The sequence below is a fragment of the Leucopleurus acutus genome, assembly GCF_964270905.1.
Source record: "Leucopleurus acutus genome assembly, chromosome: 15".
NCBI classification, from domain to species: Eukaryota; Metazoa; Chordata; class Mammalia; order Artiodactyla; family Delphinidae; genus Leucopleurus; species Leucopleurus acutus.
In genome coordinates, this window is record NC_139157.1 from 81,885,609 (window position 1) to 81,911,567 (window position 25,959).

At 35.0% G+C, this 25,959-nt stretch overlaps 1 protein-coding gene across 3 annotated transcripts in view; it reads right to left on the bottom strand.

Annotated features, from left to right (window-relative positions):
* FAM135A (family with sequence similarity 135 member A) overlaps window positions 1-25,959 on the bottom strand; it is a 121,582-nt gene that overhangs the window by 37,164 nt on the left and 58,459 nt on the right. For all 3 annotated transcript variants that reach the window (XM_082855775.1, XM_082855774.1, XM_082855776.1), the window contains exons 7-12: window positions 25,372-25,545; window positions 22,458-22,584; window positions 21,697-21,850; window positions 17,681-17,758; window positions 13,555-13,604; window positions 7,496-7,651 (exon numbers count right to left, since the gene is read on the bottom strand). In XM_082855775.1, the coding sequence (XP_082711901.1) occupies window positions 7,496-7,651; window positions 13,555-13,604; window positions 17,681-17,758; window positions 21,697-21,850; window positions 22,458-22,584; window positions 25,372-25,545 (739 nt within the window). The remainder of the gene's footprint in view (window positions 1-7,495; window positions 7,652-13,554; window positions 13,605-17,680; window positions 17,759-21,696; window positions 21,851-22,457; window positions 22,585-25,371; window positions 25,546-25,959) is intronic.

Sequence of the window (25,959 nt, forward strand, 5' to 3'; positions counted from 1 at the left end):
TGCGGTGTCTATTGTAACTTCTCCTTTTTCATTTCTAATTTTATTGATTTGAGTCCTCTCCCTCTTTTCCTTGATGAGTGTGGCTAATGGTTTATCAATTTTGTTTATCTTCTCAAAGAACAAGCTTTTTGTTTTATCGATCTTTGCTATTGTTTTCTTTGTTTCTACTTCATTTATTTCTGCTCTGATCTTTATGATTTCTTTCCTTCTATTAACTTTGGGCTTTGTTTGTTCTTCTGTCTCTAGTTCCTTTAGGCATAGGGTTAGATTGTTTATGAGATTTTTCTTGCTTCCTGAGGTAGGCTTGTATTGCTATAAACTTCCCTCTTAGAACTGCTTTTGCTGCATCCCATAGTCGTGTTTTCGTTGTCATTTGTCTCTAGGCATTTTTTGATTTCCTCAGTGATCTTTTGGTTATTTAGTAATGTATTGTTTAGCCTCCATGTGTTTGTGTTTTTTACGTTTCTTTCTCTGTAATTGATTTTTAATCTCATAGCACTGTGGTCGGAAAAGATGCTTGATATGATTTCAATTTTCTTAAATTTACTGAGGCTTGATTTGTGACCCAAGATGTGATCTACCCTGGAGAATGTTCTGTGCGCACTTGAGAAGAAAGTGTAATCTGCTGTTTTTGGATGGAATGTCCTATAAATATCACTTCAATCTATCTGGTCTATTGTGTCATTTAAAGCTTGTGCTTCCTTATTTATTTTCATTATGGATGATCTGTCCATTGGTGTAAGTGAGATGTTAAAGTCCCCCACTATTATTGTGTTACTGTTGATTTCCTCTTTCAGAGCTGTTAGCAGTTGCCTTATGTATTGAGGTGCTCCTATGTTTAGGAGCACCTCAGTACATAAGCACCATATATATATGGGTGCACCATGTACATATGGGTGCATATATATTTATAATTGTTACATCTTTTTCTTGGATTGAGCTCTTGATCATTAGGTAGTGTCTTTCCTTGTCTCTTGTAACATTCATTATTTCAAAGTCTATTTTATCTGATATGAGTTTTGCCACTTCAGCTTTCTTTTGATTTCCATTTGCATGGAATATCTTTTTCCATTCCCTCACTTTCATTCTGTATGTGTCCCTAGGTCTGAAATGGGTCTCTTGTAGACAGCATATATATGCATCTTGTTTGCGCATCCATTCAGCAAGCCTGTGTCTTTTGTTTGGGGCATTTAATCCATTTACATTTAACGTAATTATCGATATGTATGTTCCTATTACCATTTTCTTAATTGTTATGGGTTTGTTTTTGTAGGCCCTTTTCTTCTCTTGTGTTTCCCACTTAGAGAAGTTCCTTAGCATTTGTTATAGAGCTCGTTTGGTGGTGTTGAATTCTCTTAGATTTTGCTTCCTATGTAAAGCTTTTGATTTCTCCATCAAATCTGAATGAGATCCTTGCCGGGTAGAGTAACCTTGGTGGTAGGTTCTTCCCTTTCATCACTTTAAATATATTATGTCACTCCCTTCTGGCTTGTAGAGTTTCTGCTGAGAAATCAGCTGTTAACCTTATGGGAGTTCCCTTGTATATTATTTGTCATTTTTCCCTTTTTGCTTTCAATAATATTTCTTTGTCTTTAATTTTTGTCTATTTTATTACTATGTGTCTCGGTGTATATCTCCTTGGGTTTATCATGCCTGGGACTCGCTGTGCTTCCTGGACTTGGGTGGCTATTTCCTTTCCCATGTTAGGGAAATTTTCGACTATAATCTCTTCAAATATTTTCTCGGGTCCTTTCTCTCTCTCTTCTCCTTCTGAGACCCCTATAATGCCAATGTTGTTGCATTTAATGTTGTCCCAGAGGTCTCTTAGGCTGTCTTCATTTCTTTTCATTCTTTTTTCTTTATTCTGTTCCACAGCAGTGAATTCCACCGTTCTGTCTTCCGGGTCACTTATCCGTTCTTCTGCCTCAGTTATTCTGCTATTGATTTCTCCTAGTGTATTTTTCATTTCAGTTATTGTATTGTTCATCTCTGTTTGTTTGTCCTTTAATTCTTCTAGGTGTTTGTTCTTTAATTCTTCTAGGTCTCTGTGAAATATTTCTCACATCTTCTCGATCTTTGCCTCCATTCTTTTTCCGAGGTCCTGGATCATCTTCACTATCATTATTGTGAAATCTTTATTTGGAAGGTTGCCTATCTCCACTTCATTTAGTTGTTTTTCTGGGGTTTTACCTTGTTCCTTCATCTGGTACATTGCCCTCTGCCTTTTCATCTTGTCTATCTTTCTGTGAATGTGGTTTTTGTTCCACAGGCTGCAGGGTTGTAGTGCTTCTTGCTTCTGCTGTCTGCCCTCTGGTGGATGAGGCTATCTGAACAAATGTTCTTTAAGTTCTTTTTATACAAACCTGATTTATGCTTACTTGTTAGATACAACCCCTACTGGTTTAAGTTATTTGTTTTCTCAATCCACAGTACATTATAAAGAGCAAATGAAACCAAGGGAGAAAGAGAAGTAGAGTATACATAGTATATATAGGCATTAAGTATACATAAGTATACTAGACAAAGGAAATAAGAACTTGATGCTGAAACAAAAAGGCCCCTCTTAAAGAAAACCTAGAAAATTCCCATAAAAAGCAGATAAAATCAGTAAAAAAATTAATATAACTTGGGCCTCTCTAATGGAGGATCTACTATCCAGACATTTTTGAGAGCACAGGACACCAGTGTACTATTAAAGCAGAATACATTACACAAGATTGATAATGATAACGAAGTCACTTTGAAAGGGCTAAATTAGGTTCCATATACTCTACTTCAGAAGGTAAGCAACCATGAAGCACACTAGAAACCTTTCATTTAAAATGGTCAAAAATAATTTAAGGAAAAAATCAGCCCTTTAGAAAGCACATATTGGATGATAACAAAATTCACTTATGGGTAGACTTATTTCTTGAAACTTCTGGGCATGTTTTTTGTATATACACATAAAAGCTATAATACATTTTATGTTAATAATCACATTAACAATGAGAGTCTGCCTAAACCTTGCAAAATAGGAAATAAATGGCATCAAACTAAATATTATAAATAAACAATATGTTCTCAGAAAGTACTTCTACTTTATTAAAAAAGATAGAGCTTAATATATTAAGGTTCATTGATACAGTTGTACTGAAGGAATATCAGATGAAGCAGTTTTAGAGATGAGTTCTTAAAAATGCAAACTGCGCAATGTTTTGAATAGATAACACAGCATTGTAAAGAAACCTTTAAGTGGGAAAGGATGGCTATACAAGTTATTTCTAACTCTTTCCCTCTTCTAGAGCACAGAAAGCAACAATACACTTGAAAACGTTATGATCTTAAAATCTCCGTAAAAGTTAGTAAGAATTCCTGACCCTCCACCCTTGTTAGGGGAAGCTAGTGGCTACACATTAGAATCCAGGGTCCTGCTGATCCATATGGAAGCTTTAAAGGGCAAATTCAAAAAGGTGCTCCTTCAGAACAGAATGGAGATTCCTCAAAAAACTAAAAACAGAACTACCATATAATCTAGCAATCCCACTCCTGCACATATATCTGGAGAAAACTCTAATTCAAAAGGATACATGCACCCCAATGTTCCTTGCAGCACTATTCACAATAGCCAAGACATGGAAGCAACCTAAATGTCCACTGACAGATGAATGCATGAAGATGTAGTACATATATACAATGGAATACTACTCAGCTGTAAAAAAGAATGAAATAATGCCATTTGCAGGAACTTGGATGGACCTGGAGATGATCATACTAAGTGAAGTTAAGTCAGACAGAGAAAGACAAATATCATATGATATTACTTATAGGTGGAATCTAAAATAGGACACAAATGAACTTATCTATAAAACACAAACAGACTCACAGACCAGAGAACAGACTTGCGGTTGCCAAGCGGGAGGGAAGGAGTGGGAGTTTGGGATTTGCACATGCAAACTAGTATATATAGAACAGATAAACAACAAGGTCCTACTGTATAGCCCAGGGAACTATATTCAAAACAAAAACAAAAAGGTGCTCCTTCCACAGGCAGATACAACCTGCCTCCAGGGAGGACAGGCCAGATTTCACTTCCCACTCGCCCTAGTAGAATGCTCGTATTCAGGGAAAAGCCTAACCCTGTTAATCACTTGGAGAATTTTTAAAAAATCACCCATGCCTGGGCCTCATTCAGCACTGGTAAGTTTTAAAGTTCCCTAGGTGATTCTAATGTACAGCCATGGTTGAAAAGCACTATTTAACTTCTACTTAGACCATGACAGAGCAAGTAGTATTGGATTGACTCTACTGAAAACAACTTGCAAAACTGCACAAGATACAGGAGCAACTGTTTCAAGCACTGAAGAACATCAACTAGACATGCAAAGAAGCTGGAAGATGTAACTTACAACCAAGAGATAAAAGCAGTTAGTAGAAGTAGACTCCAAGACAATCTAGGTGTTAGAATTAGCAGGCAAGTACTTTTCTTTCTCTTTTTAAATAATTAATAGACTAGGTTTTTCAGAGCAGTTTTAGTTTAGAGAAAAATTGATCAGAAAGTATAGGGAGTTCCAATTATACCTCAAGCCCCCAAGTTTCTCCTATTATTTACGTCTTGCATTATGGTGATGCATTTGTTATAACTGACGAACCAATATTGATACATTATTATTAACTAAAGTCCATCATTTACATTAAGGTTCACCCTTCTTGTTGTGAATTGTATGGGCTTTGACAAATGTACAGTGACACGTATCCACCATTACGATATCATAGAGAACAGTTTTACTGCCCTAAAAGTCTCCTGTGCTCCACCCACTAGACTCTCTCCCAATCCCCCTGAGCCCCTGGCGACCACTGATTATTTATTTGTAGTTTTTCCTTTTCCAGAATGTCACAGAATTGGAATCATATAGTAGGTAATTCTTCAGATTGGCTTCTTTCATTTAGCAGTGATATACTTTTAAGGTTTCTCTATGTCTTTTCATGGTTTGATAGCTTATTTCTTTTTATTACTGAAAAATATTCCATCGTGTAAATACACAACAGTTTGTTTAACCATTCACCTGATGAAGGACATCTAAGTTTTGGCAATTATAAAAAAAAAAGTTGCTGTAAATATCCGAGTGCAGGTTTTTGTGCAGACCTAAGTTTTTAACTAATTTGGGTAAATCAAAGAGCATGGTAGCTGGACTATTATGTAAGAGTATGTTTAGATTTATATGAAATTGTCAAACTGTCTTCCAAAGTGGTTGTATCATTTTGCATCCCTAACAGCAATGAATGAGAGTTCCTGTTGCTCCACATCTTCACCAATATTTAGTGCTGTCAGTGTTTTCAATTTTAGTCATTCTTACAGGTGTGCATGGTATCTCACTGTTGCTTTAATCTGCGAATCCCTAATAATGTATAAGTTGGGTATTTTCCTTCCCCCAAGTGGAAGGCTAGAGAGGGCTGGAGCTGGGTCCCCCAGGTCAGCTGGACTCTAGAAAGACAGTTTCTGAGGAGGAAGGTCTTGTTAAGAAAGACAGAATGCTCTGGATGTATTTACAAATGGCTATTTCCCCCTCTCCCTGCATGAGGGGATTTCTCTGATTTGAACTATGTGAACCTGGTAGGGTTCCTGGAGCTAAAACTCATAGAAGTGTGGGTGTCCCCTAAGACTGGGCCCTCCTGGAGTTATTAACTCAAGCTTGTTCACACTGAGCCTCCAGAAATTCATCAATTACAGTTTAAGTTTTGCTCTCCTGGTACTGGCTCCTGGTGACTTCTGTTCATGGGTTGGTTTCTGCTTTGGCAAGATGTGATTCTCTGTAACTGGCTAGCCATCTCTCCAGTTTGGGGGTCAGGAGTTTATCCCGTGGCCTCGGTTCTCTAATGGACCTAAAAAGGTGTGTTGATATTTGGTTTGTTCAGCTCTTTTCTTGTTGTTAGAAAGGGAGTGATGAAGTCCAAGCCTCTTAAAGCTGGATCAGAAACCAGAAGTTCAGGCAAGTACTTTCAAGCCGTAAGTATAAACTGGCCAATGACTGGGAGAAGCTGGTCATAATGAATGAAGAGATGAGGAACCTTAGCAGAAAAATGAAATGATTAAAAAAAGAAAAGAACCAAAGGCAAATTTTGGAAGTAAAAAGTATATATCTGAAATGAAAATTTTACTAGAGAAGAGTTAGAGCAGATTAGACACTACAGAAATTAGTTAGTGAATTCAAAGATGGAAGAACAGAAATTATTCACTCTGAAGAGCACAGAGAAAAACTACTAACAAAATAATATCAAATAGTGTAACATAAGTGAAATCAGAGTGCCAGAGAGAGAGAGAGAGTAGAGGAGAAAACTGGGGCAGAAAAATTCTGTAGTTCTAATGGCTAAAATTTTGATAAAAATATCACCCTGCAGATATGAGGATCTCAGCAAATCACGAGATAAATAAACATAAAGATAAATACCAAGAAAATATATAAATATATATTTAGATAAATATAAAGAAAATATATAAACTACAAGCAATATAAAGAGAACTACAACAAGGCACCGTCAGAGTCAAACTGCTTCAAGCCAAAGATAAGGAGAAAATTATAACAGCAACTGGAGGGAAACAACAATATAAATGACAACTGATTTCTCATCCGAGATTATGGAGGATGATGATAAAGGTATGTCTTTAAAATACTGATACAGGAAAAAACAGTTAATCCAGAATATTGATTAAACAACCGTATCAATCAACTTGACCTAATTTATTTATTTATTTATTTTTGGCTGTGCCATGCACCTTGTGGCATCTTAGTTCCCTGAAAAGGCATTGAACCCAGGCCACTGCAGTGAAAGCACCAAGTCCTAACCATTGGACTGCCAGGGAGTTCCCAACTGTAAATATATATGTTCTCAACACCAGAACACATGAATATATTAAGCAAATACTAACAGATCTGAAGGGAGAAATAGAAAGCGACACAGTAAGTCCCCTACGTATGAACGAGTTCTGTTCCGAGAGTGTGTTCATAAGGCCAATTTGTTCGTAAGTCCAACAAGGTTAGCCTAGGTACCCAACTAACACAATCAGCTATACAGTACTGTACTGTAATAGGTTTATAGTACTTTTCACACAAATAATACATAAAAAACAAACACAAAAAATAAAGAAAACATTTTTGATCTTACAGTACAGTGCCGTGAAAAGTACAGTAGTGCAGTACAACAGCTGGCGCTTCTTAGCAGTACCAGCTACATCACCACTGCTTTTACACTTGCTTCCGGACGTCGTACACTTGAAATAAAGATACTATACTACTGTATTCTATACAGTACAGTACAGTAAAATACACAAAAGCACAACCACTTGTAGAGGATGCACGCACGTGACAACGTAGCCAGACACGTGAACTAACTTACGTGACTGGACATGCGAACATGTGTTTGCATCTTTCAAAGTTCACAACTTGAAGATTCGTATGTAGGGAGGGGACTTACTGTACTCATTAAAATGCTCTAACATCACTTTTTTTAAACTTACCCTCAAAGTATGGTGCTCTTGTGCTAGTACTAGTCTTAGCTCTTCATGTAGTGTTATAACTTCCAGAAACTGTCCCCATAAAGCCATTAGAAGTGAGCAAAGTTGTGCGAGATTCATATTTATAAGTTCTGCCAGTTCATCAGGATTCTCTATTTTCTGAAATGACAAGGGAAAAAACCTTTACTGCTGAGAATTACCATAACACACCTATATATATTACTGAGAATACAAAGGCAAATTTTTAGTTTTAAAAAATGGGTGTGTGTGCACTTGCATGTGTGTGTGCGCACTTGCATGTGTGTGTGGAGAGAGACCAACTGACCCATGGCTTTTTTCTATCTGATAGTTACTACAGCACTTTTCGACCATTTAACCAATATTTCAATACCGGAGGTATCTTGTTACTGAAATAACATCATAGTCTAAAGTTACAAATCAGGATTCTATAGAACATGATCAAATTCAAACACTAAAATACTGGGAATTTTAAACACAATGTACAAATCATGATGAAAGTTATAAAAATTTTGAAAGATGATGAAATCTTAAAATCTGATTTTTTTCCCCATCAGCTAAGTAAAGTACTTAAAAGACCCGTAACTCCTCAGAAAGGACTGAGACACTCTCTAAAGTACTGCTTTGCCCTCACACCTGTGCTGCTAGATTTTATTTTGCTTGCGGGAATCCTTTCATAGAGCTGTCGAACACTTCTTTCCTTCTCTTTTCTAACAATTCACTCACCCAGTATTTACTGCGCACATTTTACATGCTAGGGCCTACATTCTACAGACACCAAGATTAATATGAAAAGTTCGCAGTCTAATGAGGAAAGAAAAGTGGGTAAATGATTACAATATACTATTATGAGTGTTCTAATAGTGGTATTAAATTATCCCCTTTATTTAAATATTCACCTAAACTGATGATGGAAGTTAAGAGTACTGAATGAGATGCAGAATCTTCTAAAAGGCATTTGGTCTTCTTGAATTGATAAAATAAGAACTTCTAAACAAAGAATAACAAAGGACTATAAGTCAGAATGATGTTTCTCTTTGGTCAAGCATTTTTATCATAAGGACAGGCTTTTCTTCAATACACTGAGGCAGCAGTCAGTCTTCAGGGACGTAGTATCTTGATGCAAAAATCTGTCTTTAATTACTAGTAACACTAAGAAATCTACTTTAAATACATACATGGGTGCTGATCTCATTTTCATACTATAAAGATGGAAGAAGTCTGCTCAGATTGAAGCTGACAGCCATTCCCACCTACACACCAATGATGGCCTCATTTATGGCTCTGGATCACATCTCCCCGAGCTCTAGATCCAGCATCTACTGGATGACTGTACTCGGACAGTTCAACGTGTCCCAAACTGCACTGCACCCTCCCTTTCTAAAAACAAACAAAACCCCCAAATGTTGCTTATCACATATGACCCTCTTTCTCTCAGTTTGTATTGGCTTCTTTTTGAAGTCTGCAATCCAGCAGGCTTTTCTTCCCCAACCCAAACCAAGCTTCCATTTATCTTCTTAACTAAGAGAACACTTAAAACAAAAACTCCGCAGCATTAGTAAGAAAGGAAGGGATCGTGTCTTATTCACTTTTGTGACTCTGGTTACCGGTACACAGTAGTCACTCAATAAATACTTACTGGACGAATAAATGAATGAATGAATAAGGAATTACAGGCCTCGGATAAGGAAAAAGCTCCCAGAATAAAAGGACAAACTCAGAAAACGCTGACAAATTCCAGAATTCTGGAATGGAAGCTAATAGAGTCAACAGATGATAAGTACTGATTCATCAACATACACAGAAATTCTACAGAGGTGTTCTGCCCCAGGAAATGGGTTATAAGTGTTATTAGAAATGAAGCTAACAAGTTTCTCATGTCTCCTAAGAACACACAAAAGATTAAGATGTACTATAAAGAAGCTGAAACCTGCAGTATTGTTTCAGGAATGAATTTAATGGAGTTAGGAAAAGAAGACTAGAATAAGTATTTGACAGTGATTAAATAGCACTACGTAAGGCAAGCAATGCTACACCTAGTATAATCTACACACAAGTAGAACTAATTCTCCTCCAGAGAGCAAGGCTATCTAGATACCTTGTATTTATTAATTGTATTTCTCAGGGATCATGGCACCAAGGTTCTGAGAAAGGACTTTTAGTATTTTCATTATTGGGAAAAGCATCCCTTCGGGTATAAATTACTCCTTTGGTTTATATAACTCTTTACAGTAAGTGTCAAAATATAAATAATAATTTCTTTTTTATATTAAAAAGGAAATCAGAATTAAGTTTGACAAGATCTTTTATATGTATAAATGTAGGAATAATAAGACCTTACATTTATATATTTTTTTCAAATAACATTCATTATTTTGTCCTATTCATAGCACTCACTGACCTTGTTTGATTAGAAAATGGTGCTTACTTTAATAGACTTGGAAATGGGGGAAAGCAAAAAAGAAAAAAATAAAGTTCATTTTAGTTTATAGTCTTCAATTTTTTTCAGTTATAGAGAGGAAAAAACCAGAATCATATGTAGCTTTATGCCATTTTCACTGGATAACACAGTATGAGCATTTCCCTACAACATCAAACATTTGTTGAAAGCAACATTTTTAAGGTTGTACAACTTTTTTAGATTATGAGTGTCCCATGATTTCTTTAACCATTGTCCTACTGCTGGGGATTTATTTAGGTTAATGTTTTACAATATTATAAGTTACACTACATATGAATTTCTGTTTATTTGGTATAAATTGAGAAGAAATACTCTTTTTGGCTTTGGATACATACTGCCAAACTAATCTCTGAGAAAGATCTACGAGGTACGAGAATCTGTATCTCAGCGCATCTCAATAAGCATTACATTGTTATTAAAAAATCATAGCTAGGGCTTCCCTGGTGGCGCAGTGGTTAAGAGTCCGCCTGCCGATGCAGGGGACACGAGTTCATGCCCCGGTACGGGAAGCTCCCACATGCCGCGGAGCGGCTGGCCCCGTGAGCCATGGCCGCTGAGCCTGCGCGTCCAGAGCCTGTGCTCCGCAACGGGAGAGGCCACAAGAGTGGGAGCTGTGCGTACCGCAAAAAAAAAAAAAAAAAAAAAAAAAAAAATCACAGCTAGGTTAAAAATGATGTCAGAATATTTAAATTTTGGGTTCTTTGATAATTAGATTAAATATTTTTCATATACTTATTACCAGTTTTTGTAATTTGGTGTCTAACCTATATTAATATGAAAAATGGGGAATAACAGGTTTCCTTAACGATTTGTAAGACCTCTTTGTAAGACCTCTTATTATTCCACCTCTTGTGTATTCTATCTGCTGTCAAAGTTTACCATAGTTTACGTTAAATTTTATGACGTCCATTTAAATGCTGAAATTAAATACGAGTACATAAAAATTTATTAGTAATATTTGAATACATATAATTTTTTAACACTTAGTACAGATGGATATAGAGTAAAGAATAAAACTTTTCCTTCACAGCCCCATCCTTCATTCTATTGTTTTCTGTTTTTTGTTGTTTTTTTTTTTGCGGTACGCGGGCCTCTCACTGCTGTGGCCTCTCCCGTTGCGGAGCACAGGCTCCGGACGCGCAGGCTCAGCGGCCATGGCTCACGGGCCTAGCAGCTCCGCGGCATGTGAGATCCTCCCGGACCGGGGCACGAACCCGTGTCCGCTGCATCGGCAGGCAGACTCTCAACCACTGCGCCACGAGGGAAGCCCTGTTTTCTGTATTTCTGTTAAGTTTGAAATGTATATGTATGTGTGTATATATATCCTTTCAAATATTTTATATGTAATCTAATCACACAAATATGATCAAATACAGAGCTTTTGATAACATATAAAAATCATACTCATATTTTTCCAACTTATTTTTTCTTTTTTTTCTTTTAAAGATTTTTGACGTGGACCATTTTTTTAAGTCTTTATTGAATTTGTTACAACATTGTTTCTGTTTTACATTTTGGTTTTTTGGCCCTGAGGCATGTAGGATCTTAGCTCCCGGATCAGGGAAGGCAAAGTCTTAACCACTGGACTGCCAGGGAAGTCCCTATTTTTTCAATTAATATATCCTAGAGAGCTTTTCAGCATGAAAACAGTACCTTGCATCATAGATGAATACATATATCTTGAATTAAAGAATCCATGTCAATGCATAGAGACTTGCCTAATCCTTTCAAATGGCTACATGGGAATTGACAATTCTTTATGTCTGTTGAAATGTATTAGCACTTCTGCGGGACAGATTCCTAAATAAAAACTGTTTTGTGGCAGAGCATGTGTTTTAATAGATGTTTTCAGAATAGACTGATGAAGTGACCTAAAAAATGTACCAGTTTCTACCCTCACCAACAGCACAGGCAGATACTAGTTTCCCTACACCCTTATCAACAATGCAGATTAGCAGTCACTTTCATTTTTGCAAATTTCATGGTCAAAAAACCCTTTTATTGTTTAAATATGCATTTCCCTGGTTTTCAGTAAGACTTAGCGTCACCTATGTAGCTAACTTGTTCTGCTAAGAACTGCATTTTGTACATTGCCTCTATGCATATCCCTTTTTCCCGGGGGTTGTTTTGAAACTGATGCATAGGACCTCTTTATATATTGTGAGTATTAATCATTTGCCACTTTTAAGTATTGCAAATATTTTCTTCCAGTTTATTGCTTCCTTTCAACTTTATTTATATTTTATTTTGTTTTAAAGAAGTTTCAAATCATCAATACCTTATTTTGTCTTTTATACTATTACTCTGAAAAAGTTATTTCATATCCTAAGATCAGATTGTTTATATATACATGTATATGTAAATTTATCTTCCAAATTTTTCTGGACATTTAACTCTTCAAGTCCATTTAGAATTTTCTTCTATAGTATGGTATTTTACCACACTATTTATGTAACCCGATATTTTATCATATATTCAATTCTTAAACATATTTAGTGACTGTTTCAGTGCTATTTAGTTTCATTGATTTGTCTTTCTAGTCTTTTAGAGAAGTCCTACTCTATTTCCATAACTGTAGTTTTATATATATATATGTTAGCATCCACTTGGGCAAGTCCCTCTATATTATTATTATTCAAAAGTTTTTCTGAGTCATCCTTACCTTTCTTTAAGTGATCTTTAACGTAAGTTTAAAGTTTCCAACAGGATTTTGATATAGATACATTAATATTATTAACTTGAGAAAAACTGGATCTTTCAGAGATCGTTCACCTTTCTGTCTGGGAGTATCATAAATGTTTATTCATCCAAATTTCCTTTAATATGTCAGTGAAACACTGTGGATTTTTTTTCCATATTAATCACAAACATCTTATTAAGATTATTTCTAAGCGTATATAATTCTTTGGGGCAACTATTATAATGACATTAGTGCTCCTGCCTATGTATAATTTTACAAGGAGAAGGTAAATACCTTTTCCAAAGGGGTCAAGTCCTCATTTAAATTTACATACAGAAATACAACCCGAAGTCAATATATTTTTGTTTGATTCATGTCTCCGATTTCTTCCATTAACGTAGCTAAATAAGAGTGAAATACATAGGGATCCTAAAATACTCAAAACACTTAGTTCCATGGGGAAGAAAAAGGAAAAATAAAAATCTATTCAATTTAATTGCAAGAATGAACTAGTGGAAAAATGGTCTGAGACAAACTGATCTCTTGAAATAAAACAAACTTTCATTTCTAAACAATATCACTTTAAAAAATATGTAAGTTTAAGTAATGCTTAAAAAAAATTTTCCAGAAATTCTTTGAGTGAACTAATAAGAGAAAAAGGACACTTCTGATCAGTCTTTGCTATTTCATTTATATGCACAATAATATACATTTTAAAGTTAATTTAACTTCACGTTCAAGTCAAATGTTGTTTGATCAACTAAGTTGTGTTTCTACCTAGATCAACAATTTTATCTTTGCATTTTAGAAAGGATAAATAATTAATATTTTGTTCAATAAAATACTTAGAAAACAGAATCCACTCAAATAACTTGGTAACGTGAATTTTAAAAATGCAAGTACCTTGACTTCTTCACATAATTCAGTAAGTCGCGCTTCCACATCCATTTCCTCTGAAAGGAGTAAAGAGTAATTGGAGGAAGTATCTCAATGTTAGATCTGTAAACTGTTTTTGAAATTATAGAAATAAATTAAATTACCTTTAAAAAACCAGAAGGTTGCAAAATATAGGACTATATTAAATGAGTTAAATTTCAATGTAATATATTTTTCTAAACACATTAATCATGCAGGTAATGTGATAATTAGTAAATTCTATGTTCTGATTACAGGCATACCTCGAAAATATTGCAGTTCAGTTCCAAACCACTGCAAAAGAGTGAAAACTGCAATAAAGCTAATTACATGAATTTTCTGGTTTCCCAGTGCATATAAAAGTTACATTTATACTATACTGTAGTCTATTAAGTGTGCAATAGCATTATGTCTAAAAAACAATGTACATACCTTAATTTAAAAATATTTTATTGCTAAAAAAATGCCAACCATTATCTGAGCCTTCAGTGAATTGTACTCTTTTTGCAATAGTAACATAAAAAAATCACTGATCACAGATCACCATAATAAAATAATGATAATAATGAAAAAGCTTGAAATATTGAGAGAACTACCAAAATGTGATACAGAGACACAAAGTGAGCAAATGCTGTTGGGAAAAATGCTGCCAACAGACTTGCTTGCCATAGGGTTGCCATAAATCTTCAATTTGTGGAAAACACAGTATCCGTGAAGTGCAATAAAGTGAGGTATGCCTGTATTAAGTAGCAGGTTTCTGTTCTCATAAGAGGCTAACACTGTCAAGGAACTACTGACTATATACCTCAAGTAACTTGCACAACTGCACCACAGAAAAGATAAAACATACAACTAAGGTTTTATTGCACTTCATATATTATAAATTCCAGTGATCTTAGTATTTTGTATTACATATGTACATGCTTCACTTTTTACAAAAGCTCTGCTTTTTACAGTAGCTAATAGTTCAAGTCAAAATAATTTTTATAACCAAAACATATATAAAGCATGCCTGGAATATAAGCTGTTTAATGAAAATGAATGACAAAATCCTTTCCGACAAAAAGTAAGTTTCTATTTTAGTTTAATAAATTCAGTTGTCTATCAGACAGTCTAAAACTGAGGCAATTTTTTCCCATATAATCCTGACTTATTTAATGTATGCTACAACCATTTACAAAGGGGGGTGCAGATTAATTTACAATCAAAATGGTAATATTTACAAAGGAGTACAGAAACTAACAGAACAGAAGACTTATTAGTTACTTTTTGCAGGGAATACATTTCGCTAAAGCGTGAAATATCATGTTTAGATATACTCAGTTTTTCTTCAGAAATCAAACTAAAATGAGTTCTCCTAAGAGAACTCTAACAGCATAGCGTCAGCACACAACATTCCATAATCGTGTTGCTCTAAGGGAGTTTAACTGATCATTCTCACACAAAAGCAAGAATACATTCTGCGACATCCTTGAATTCATTCATCAGCTCACTGTCTCGTAAGGTATACTGAATGTTTACTACTTGATAAAAAGAATGATAAACATTTAAATTTGATAAAATAAGCAGTTACACTGATGTGCTGAACACAACCAAGCTATGATGGGAACAACAAACACTCTGTTGGTAACTAAAACCAGGAGGACACACAAATGTTTTGGAATTCACCAAATATATAAATAACCCACTGATAACTAAAGAAATCTGCTGAGATTTCAAAAATCATTTCACCATCAGGTAAATCAGTGGCTTCTAATGTTAGGTTTTCCAAGAAAAAAGAAAAAATCTGGCAGACCCTGTATTAAAATCATAACTTCCATATGCCAACATCATCATATGTTTTCACATCACTCATGATGTTTTCCTTTGATAGAAGAAAATCAGCAAAATTGGTCTTAGTAGGTTACATATCCTACCTATGAATTTTTAAAAAATGAAAATAAACTTTTTAGAGTTTTGATACACTTTTCTCATCTTTACATACAAGAGCCTAAGTGCAGAAACTGGTCCATTTGCATTATGGCTCGTGAGAGCTACTTCAATGCAAACACCTTCAGGAATGCTTAAATGCAAAACTTAACTTCAAAACCTTTGCGATGAAATGATTTCAACATCATTTAGGATTTTAACTGAGTTTAATTAATTTTTCCTTTAAAAATGCCTATATATCTATTTATACAACTGTATAGAAACGTATACAGGTTATTTTCTTACAAGTTTTCTTTTTGGCAGCGCCATGCAGTGTGATCTCAGTTCCCCAACCAGGGACTGAACCCAGGCCGTGGCAGCGAAAGCCTGGAATCCTAACCACTAGGCCACCATGGAGCTCCCTACACTCTTTGTTTTACCTTGGCTCCTCCTGCTAATTGAAGGTGGCAGCTTAGAACACATCCTTCCATATTTTCAAATATATACATATATGAGATCTGGAGTCACTGCTTTCCAAAAATGGGTGTATTTTACAAACGTGCTGAGATTTGCTTTTTTTCTCTCAGCACTACTCCATGTAAATGGGATATGCAGCCCTTAAGCACTTTTTTCAAATGGCTGCATAATATCCCTTGGTGTGGGTACCTCAAAGTCCATTCTTTGCTGAATGATGGGCATTTATCTTTGTTTTCAGTGTTTTGCCACAAAGAATACTGTGATCAATGTGCGTGCACATATACCGTTACATACGAGTACTCCTTTCCGTGCTACAGATGAACAAAAATGGAGTTGCTAAGTCGAAAGGTAAATGTATCTTAAATTTATCTTCTAAATCTATCCACCCTCTCATCTCCTCATTCATTCAACAGATATTCATAGCATAGTTCAGATAATACCAATACACTGCTAGGAGTTAAGGATGAAAGATATCTCAAAAAAGTGTTATTAACGAACTTCACTATGTTTTAGTTTCGAATCAAGTCTTTTCCCACTCAACCAAATACTGGGCCCTTCTTTATATAGGCCTTATTATATGAGCAGCGTTTTTAAAAATTATTTAGCATGCTCACATCTAAATTGATAGGCTGACAATACAATAGTTAATGAGAAGTATATTTTTATTGCTAAAAAGACCACTAAAACATGTCATAAACGACCATAATTTCACACCATGAATTCTTTAATTTTATAGTTAAGTTACTTAATGAGAATATAAAATTATATTCTAAAATAATGGTCATAAATAAATCTTCAACCTTTCTTTTTTCCTTCCTGATAAAAAGGTAAGTTTCTCGCTTCACAGTTTTAGTGAAAACTGACACAATTTAAGTATTTCTGGGCTAGTTTTCATTTGAGAAATGTGGAGAAAGATTTTGGCTCCTTAATTTCCTTTTGTCCATACTTCTGAAAATTGAGAAACAAATGCTGTGATTTAATTTTATTTTTTATTTCTACAGCTTTTAGTAACTTTTAAAAAATGTAATAGTGATGGTCTATTCAACACCAAGTAAAAACTTTCAGTATACTTATGGAAAGATAATAAATTAAGTACTATTGCTATTCAAGAACAAAAGTCTATAACATATAGGGAAATATATCAATAAAATAATGAGATCAAATATTTCCTTTCAAATGTGTAACATATCCGGATAGTGGCGACTTGATATTACTGTATTTTGCTTTTTAAACTTAGAACAATAAAAAATAAATACAAATTGACTCAAAAAACAAAGCCAGATACTAAAGATGCTTCTCTCTTTACTTCTGTAATGCACGAAATTAGCTTCAGTTTTTAAACCACATTTTATTACCCTTAGCCCTACCCAAAGACAAACTGACTTTGAACAAATTTAAGGCATTACCATTAAACCAACAAATTCTGGCAATGAACATGGTTTCCAAAAAGTGCTCTTTGTAGGAACTCTAAAATGAATATGTTAAAAGCCAAAGAAATCTTTGCATTTAACATTTCCAGTTTTAAATAAAAACTTCAATATTAAAATTAATTACAAATTAACCAAAGCTTATCTACAAACCAAATTGATTCTAATAGTAAGTTCTTACATACGGGTGGTAGGAACATACAATATTAAGAAATACATATTTATGAAATTTGACACTAATTTAAAGCAAAGTTTCCTGCTAATTAAAAGGGATTATTTACTTAACCTATTTGTAAACGTACCTAGACAGGTGTCTTTCTGGGTTGGTGGCTGTTTTCTTCTGAGAAGGCGCTCATAAAGGACCTGCATGTTGGCCTTGGCTAGTTATAAGGATTGCACACAGCACTAGTTACTATACTCCTTTTACAATAAAATTTATTAGAATTTTCCAATTTGTTATTAATAGTTTTAGTATGGATGTGATAGTGCAGTTAGATTAGAACACTAAAGCAAAATCTTTCAGTTAGTTAATTAGCTTATTAGAATTACAAATGATGTACATTCACGTTTATGTTACTTTGTTCTTTTCTCTATTTAAGTGTATGTGCCACTCAACATTTCATAATCCAATATTATTTTTATGTTTTAGTTTCTTAAACTCAGAACTTTAGAGTTGGCAGGGGTCTCAGAGATCAGCGAGGTCAACCCCCTGCCTTTACAAGTGTAGAGACCGGGGCCCCAAAAGGTTACAAGACTTGGTAAAGCCTAGATTCCAGAATCCCTGACACCCATTTTCAGTAAGAGTTCCTTGCACCAAACCAATATTTAACTGTATGTCATCAAAAAAATGTACATCATTCATCTACGAGAAAAGAAAAAGACACAAGCAGAACAGAATTCAAGGCATTATTTTTAAAAAGGGAATAGAGCTTAGATACACTCCTCACACACCATGGTGGAATTTAAGACTTTTAAATATATACATATTTGAAAACTCAAGAAAAGTGCTAAATAGTAGAAGGAAATAGAATACATCCTCTAATCAAGAACTACTTTACAAACTTACTAAAACTGGTGAATATAATGATGTTTAGTCAACAGTGTTTTACAGAAATATTATCTAGTGCCTACAACCTAATTTTGCTAGGATAAAAATAAACAATGTTAATAGTTCAGAATATGCGATAGTTGTTTTTGAATAGTTAATAAAATTTTTAGATGTTTTCCTAGAATATGCATTCAAGAATAAACTAAAGTTCACAATAAATAGAAAATATAAATAATGAAAAGTTTAAGAATAACACAAAGTATCACTGATAAATATTTACTGAAGATGAATCTTGAATTTAAAAATCCCTAGGAAACTACTATAAAGTATGTGTTGATGTCTATGTACTTTTCAATTATCAACAAAAACTGTATTGTGCTATTTCATTCATTCATCCATTCAACAAATATATTTTGAGTAAACACCATGTGTAAGGTACTAATAATTTTATTCTACCACTATTATTTACTTATTTGAAACTGAAGTCTAGGGGTTTGCTTTAGAATTTTATTTTCTGATAAAATATTTTAAGCAAATAATTTGGAATAAAATTGATATTCATTTAGTAACTGACTCCTGAAATTAAACATAAGGGCTCTTTTAATTATGATATTTTCTACATTATATTCATAAGCCCAAAGTAATACATATGTGCCATAAAAGCCATCCTTACCCCAAAGTTAAAAATCTTATAAATAAATGAATTATCATACTGAAGTTAGATAAATTAGTGCTAATACTGTCTAAGCTATTTGAAATAAATCTTTGCCTTTGAAAAGAGATGCTTGTTTCCTTTAAACATTATTTCCTTTTGTACAGAAATATTTTTTTATAAGTTAAAATGTGGTTCAAGTGTTTTTCCATTCGGGAACATTACACAGTAAAACTCTGAAAATTCCATGCACGCAGCATGGACAGGCCCACCTCAGACACGGCTCTCTGTACTAACCCACAAGAACCCCACCCAGCTGTGGGAGTCTCTCCTGTCTCTCTCAGTGCTGAACTGACTCCTTATTAAGGGAAAGGGGATGTCAAAGCTCTTCAAAGACCTAGAAGAGGCCTGCTCTTTCCTCAGCACTTTGCTCAGCCCGAAGGAATTCCTCCGTTAACCAGTTTTCCTTGTGGAGCTTCCTCACGCCTTCTGCTTTCTGGATGCCCTCCTCTTCCCTTCCTGATGCATTCAGCACATCTGGACCCCTTCAATCCTCCTGCCCTTAGAATGGAAACCAGTTTGCATAAACAGTCCCAGTTACTTACAGATAGTAAGTGACAGCAATGGTGCACACATGCACATGCAGTGCTGAGCACTACACGATGATGCCTCCACGAATTCAACATCCAAACTACTAACAGATTCTCCTATAGAAATGCCATTCCACGTGGTTTCTGTGTCATACCACTACTTTTCAGTAACATGGTATCGCCCTTCATTAACATTATGGTTTAATAGTTTTGTGGTCTGACCATTAAACCTAAGTTAACCAAAATGTATCATATAATTCTCCTAAGAAAATGTGTTTGAATCCCAAAGAACCAAATTAAAAAATACATGAAGCATAATTTTTCCATTAATTGAGGATTAGTGATAGCTTAAATTAGTTCTATTCTACAAACAATTCTTTCATTTTCAAAAAAGAACATTTTTAGAAGTTTACACTTGAGGCAGTGGTCTCTTAAAGGATTTTCCTAAGGGAAATAGAAGATTCTAAGTACATGAAACAGCAAGGAAAAAGAATATTCCAGAGAATAGTAATCAAAAGGTTTCCGTACTACCATTTTTGACTTGAGGAAGAATACATGAGCAAGAAAGAACAAACATTTTCCTACTGCTTGTAAAACTGGGGATACATTGGGATCCTTGAATTAAGCATTCTAAATAGTCAACTGAATGATATCTGTTTCTAGTCAAGTCAGGAAAAGTGTGCACTCAACTGACTGATAATGAAATTAATCCAACCCGTGGGAGCATCTGCTGACAGGCAGTGGTACAACAGCCAGCCTGTTCTCGCAGCTGAACTTCAGTGAGGTACAGATCACTTTCTTACAATTCTTTTGTATCTCAAGATAGGCAGTTATAAAAACGGGCTAATTAGTCTCAAACCCAAGAATTATTTTCAGTAACTATTTCTGATAGTGCATCAATATTGTTAAAAGACAGATCCTTGAGGAACAAAGAAATAAGAACAGTGATTAATTTCAGTAAAATTTAAAAAGTAATTTCTGATTTATTCAAGTATGTAATGATGAAAATAATTTATTCTAAAGAGAATTAAAATGTGCTTTTTATGATGAGCTATTAGCTGATATTTGAAAGTAAAAGCTTATAAAACTTTCATAAAATGTCTTAATAAAAACATTTTTGCGAATCTCAATAATTTATCTTCTGTGAAGTGATATATGTATTTTGCAAACTACAAGTGGTATACAAAATCAAGGCAATAAGATTTTTTATTGTGTATTACAATATACATGCAGATATTAATGTCAGACAAAAACCAAAGACTGGTGTTTTAAAATTATTTTTAAAAGTTTCAGAATGTTAAAACTGAGTAATGTTATTATTTTCTGAAATGAAATAAAAGAAATAAGATCTGAGATCACTTAAAACCAAACATATGGGGCTTCCCTGGTGGCGCAGTGGTTGAGGGTCCGCCTGCCGATGCAGGGGACGCGGGTTTGTGCCCCGGTCCAGGAGGATCCCACATGCCGCGGAGCGGCTGGGCCCGTGAGCCATGGGCCGCTGAGCCTGTGCTCCGCAACGGGAGAGGCCACAGCAGTGACAGGTCCACGTACCGCAAAAAAAACAAAAACCAAAAAAACACCAAACATATTTAAAAACAACGGTCCCAAGTACCTACAATCTGCTTAGACTGTTAAATATTTGGAAGTATGGATTTAATTTATGTTACCTAATCTATCTAATTTCTCTTCCCTATCTAATAATTCTATGCATAATTACATTTGTTTTCTAGTAAGCTTTCTGCTTGTATTCTAAGAGAAGCAGTAATATTGACATACTGTTCAAAAAAATCTACCAAAAGACTCATTTCAAACTTAGCACCAAGAAATTATTTCTCAATATCATACAGTTTTTTTTAATTTCAGAAAGTAATTATCAAAGATTGAAAAAGATGAAGTTGAGAGAGAAGCAAAAGTGAAGCACATAAACTTGGTTTTAGTACAGAAACTATGGCCAAGCTGATAACTAGCAATATGAGAATGAAGAGAGTGCCTTGAACTAAAGCAGAGGTCTGGCTACTTTCAACATACCCAGTTCTAGTTTCTGACAAGAGGGAAGCTCTTCCGTTACCGTAATGAAGTAGCTGTGCAGCCCCTTGAAGGCCAGCAGGAGGGTGGCGCAGAGGGTGTAATGGAAACGGTAGGCGTGACGCAGGAAGGAGTCTGCAATGACGAAGCTGAAGCCCTAAACAAGGAGTCGATTTGGGACACACTGTTAGTAACCAAGAGTCTAAAAATAGCACCCTTGAAGCTTAGAAAAATAAAGGATTTACAAATCACAGTTAATTCTAAAACGGATAAGAAATCTAGCAATATCTTAGGGAGTTGTTCTCATTCATACACGTAATTTAAACACAGGAAACTTCGACTGAGTGGTACTCCACTTTTGTAGTCTGAGCCCCCTTTTCTTTCAGGGGAGTAATGGCTGTATTCATACTGCTGGGTCTCAACTCTGGGTCTCAACTCTGGCAGTGACTCTTTACAAGCACCTTTGCAAAAATGATTCTACCAGTTGTGTGAAGGGAGCAGGGGGAGAGAGTAAGTAATAAAAAAGACCCCGGCTGTCAAAGGTCTCTATCCATTAAGTCTTGTAAAATCTTGAGGTGTCAGGTTCGTTTTCAAAAAAACAACTGGAACCAACCAATTTGTTAAGATCATATTTAATTAGATCTGTAAGTTGTTGATCTCAAATAATGAACAAAAGAATGATCACATTCACAAACATAACAGTTAAAACAAATTTCATTCAAAGTAAGAGAGAAAAGAGGATTTATAAACATATCAGTTCTTACGTCTGGTGATAACTGTTTTGTGTAGTTAATACCAAAGACCACACTTTCAAGAGTAGGAATCACAGAATCTTTGTTTTGTGCTGGTGCATTTCTGTTTAACCAAGTAGTCTTCACAGGGCGAGGAAAGCTGGAGGAACAAGCATCACATTATTATTGTCATAAGAGTCTATTTATAGTGTTAAGTTAAATGTTTACAAAAGAAAGTCTTAGAGGGGCAGAATAAAAAGCAAGGGCTTTGCAAGGCTATGATTTCTAAACTCTTCTTAAAGTAACTTTACAATTTTTCCTTTAAGAATTTGAGATAAAGTACTGGCTAACTATAAGAAGGCCAAAGCATTTGACTGGTTGGCAGTTTGGCAAAAGGGAAAAGACAGGAAAGTAAATCAAATGTACCATAAGCAGAGAGCAGCCTTCATTTGCAAAATGAATTTGCTTTGCAAAAATGAAATATCTAGATCCTAGCAACGAGGGTGTTGCAAGTCATTGGTAAATACCACTTGCTATGAAGTGTTTCTTAAAATTGAGCCATTAAAAAAAAAAATTGAGCCAAAGAAGCTATATTGAAAAAAATCAAATATAAGAAACAAGTTATACAAAAAACAAGCAAAGAAAAATCCTAACCTCAGTTACATTAACTCATTGATTTAATGTCTATAGTTGGGTTGATCATAGAAATTGTTTTATATAAATATAACATTTAGGGACTTCCTTGGTGGCGCAGTGGTTAAGAATCTGCCTGCCAATGCAGGGGACACGGGTTCGAGCCCTGGTCCGGGAAGATTGCACATGCCGCAGAGCAACTAAGCCCGTGTGCCACAACTACTGAGCCTGCGCTCTAGAGCCCGTGAGCCACAACTACTGAGCCCACGCACCACAACTACTGAAGAAATTAAAATAATAATAATAACGTTTAAATATGTAATACTGTAAGCTAAAAATTTTTTCATCTAGTTTAGAGGACTAAAAAGTCCAGCTATAACAAAACTTCAGGAGAAACCCTGCATTTATAGAAGCATAAATAGTGAGGAACACTACCGTTAACAGGACCCCTCTACCAGCGTACCACCAGCAAAAAGCCTTCCTTCCCCTTGCCTTGCTTTCCTTCCCGACCCTCTCCTTTACAGGCAAAGAAGGGCACAGCTCTAGCAGCGAGAGAGGGGACATCAGAGCCCAGGGCAGTGACGGAAAGAGCAGCAACCCCAGTTGTCACAGGCACCTCAGTCTCTTCTCCCATCGCCAACCAGAGCCAACAGCTAGTCCTCTTGGCTTCTGATTCTGAGCCAAAAATGTCCTCTCCTTGCAGTGAACGGTCTCTAGGAGATGAGCCGCCTCTCCCCACCAGTCTGTGCAAGAGCTGCAGTACCGCAGGAGGAATCGCACTGAGTCACCAGGATGAGCTCTCCGTACTCAGCGATTAGAGAGCAGCAGTGATAACCCGAGCTAACCGCTAGGGACTGTTTGCGCATTTCTTCCGAAAAGAAATGAAGCCATTGTTATAAAGAAAAAGGAATGCTTGAAATAGCTTCGTTAGGGATTCTTACTGAAATTACAAAACTAAGAAATTCGGAAAAATACTGGAATGTATTTTATAAACAGATTAAAAACTTTTAGCATTAAAACCTAACAGGCTATTCATCTAAAAGTAATATTGTATACTACTTATTCGAAAGTTATACTTCTAAAAAACATACTTTCCTGTCAAAGAATTTTCATTGAGTTATCATGCTGTTAAAAATTAATTTATTTAATCAACATCTAAAATTGTTTTGAGTAAGTTTATAATAAAGTTATATATAATCATAGGAACACTTTCCTGTGTACAAAAGTTATAGCAACTGAGAACAAGCTCTCAAAGGTCTAACAGGAAAGACAAAAATGGCAAAACAACTAGCTCCAGATCTTACTACAGAATAAGGAAGGCAAAGCAGGCCATCAGGAGAAAGAGACTTCTTCCTGGCCCCATGCTCTAAAGACATCACGGGACAACACAGGGGAAGTGCGGCTCACAATTTTTACAGCAACGTAAAGACATGCAACAGGCTGTTACTTGGGGGAAATATGTTACATTGTCTTGGTTTTCTATAAATTCTGAAGTAGGTAATTCTACAAAATCACCTACTTAGTTTTCTGATAAGTCAGTTTAACATTATAACTCTTAAGCATCATCCCTAATATCAGTTGCTGGAATAAAATTTGCATCAGAAATTGTAAAGTAGTTCAAAAGTCAAGTCAATTTGGAGCCTTTTCACATAAGTTACTGATTTAAAAGTGTCTATCTGTTACCCATGGCACAAGGATGATGTCTTATTGTAAGAACTAAAGAGCTTGAACTGTATTCTTACATTAATGAAAGACAACCCATCTCCCCATGGAAGAGAGCAGAAAAAATAATTATCCCAATGAATTTATTACGATCCAGAATATTATGTACCTTTAGGCTAACATGACATAGTTTAAAATTGCTTACTTAGTAAAGATCCATAAAATTGGTTAATAACTTAGAAAACAAGAATTACTGTATAGATTTAAGAAGATAAATAAGTCTAGAGAAAAGACACAAAAACTATGAAAAAATGAATACACTTTCCCAGAGAATGAATAGTTACAGTCAGCATTGCATAAAAACAGAGGTGCAGACTAAACAATGCTGTACGGTTATTTCCATATTGCATTACTTTTCTTGGTCAGTTTATTTGACAAAGAATGCTCCATATTTCTGTAATAAAAAAGTCATCAATCTAATGTTCCCATGCTCTTATATTTTATTAATACTTTAGTATAAAAATGAAAGTGTTTATTAAGTAAGTGTGACTTTAGAAATTCCTATTTCAGTTATCTTTATCAAAGTATATGTTTTCATTATAAAAGTAAAAGATACTATGTAATTAAGGAGCGGGAAAGTGGTTACATTTACCTTATTAGTGGCTGGTGTAGTGCAACCAATGAAGCATGGACTGTCACAGACACGACAGAAAGGTGGAAGTAATCAAACATGACATTGACATGGTGATGGAGGCCTCTTTGGAGGCTAAAGTGCAGCTTCAGTGTTCGGCTGCTTATTAGCTGCAAGGCGTTCAGATCATCTGCCCTATAAAAAGCAACACATTTGCTTATTAGTACAAAAATTTAGTAAAGGCAAACATTTTGTAGCACAGTTTAAACTATCAAAACCTTTAATTACTTATTTTTTAAAAACAGAATGAGAATAATTTTTAAAGCATCACATTTGCATTAGACAGTAATATGAAATCTAACAGTAAGAAAATAACCAGATCTTCTAGTTTTCTAACTATACTTACAGTTTCCATGTTAATGGACTGTTTTTCACTAATGCCCCTACAAAACGAGTCCTTTTTGATACTTTAGGAAATACTCTCAACTTAAAATTTTACTCCATAGGGAATACTGTTTATAATAAAGTTGCAGTACAGTGTAGGTCAAATCCTATTGTGATAAATCCCAAAAGGTGCTTAAAATTGTTTTTATGGTACAAAATTTTGTT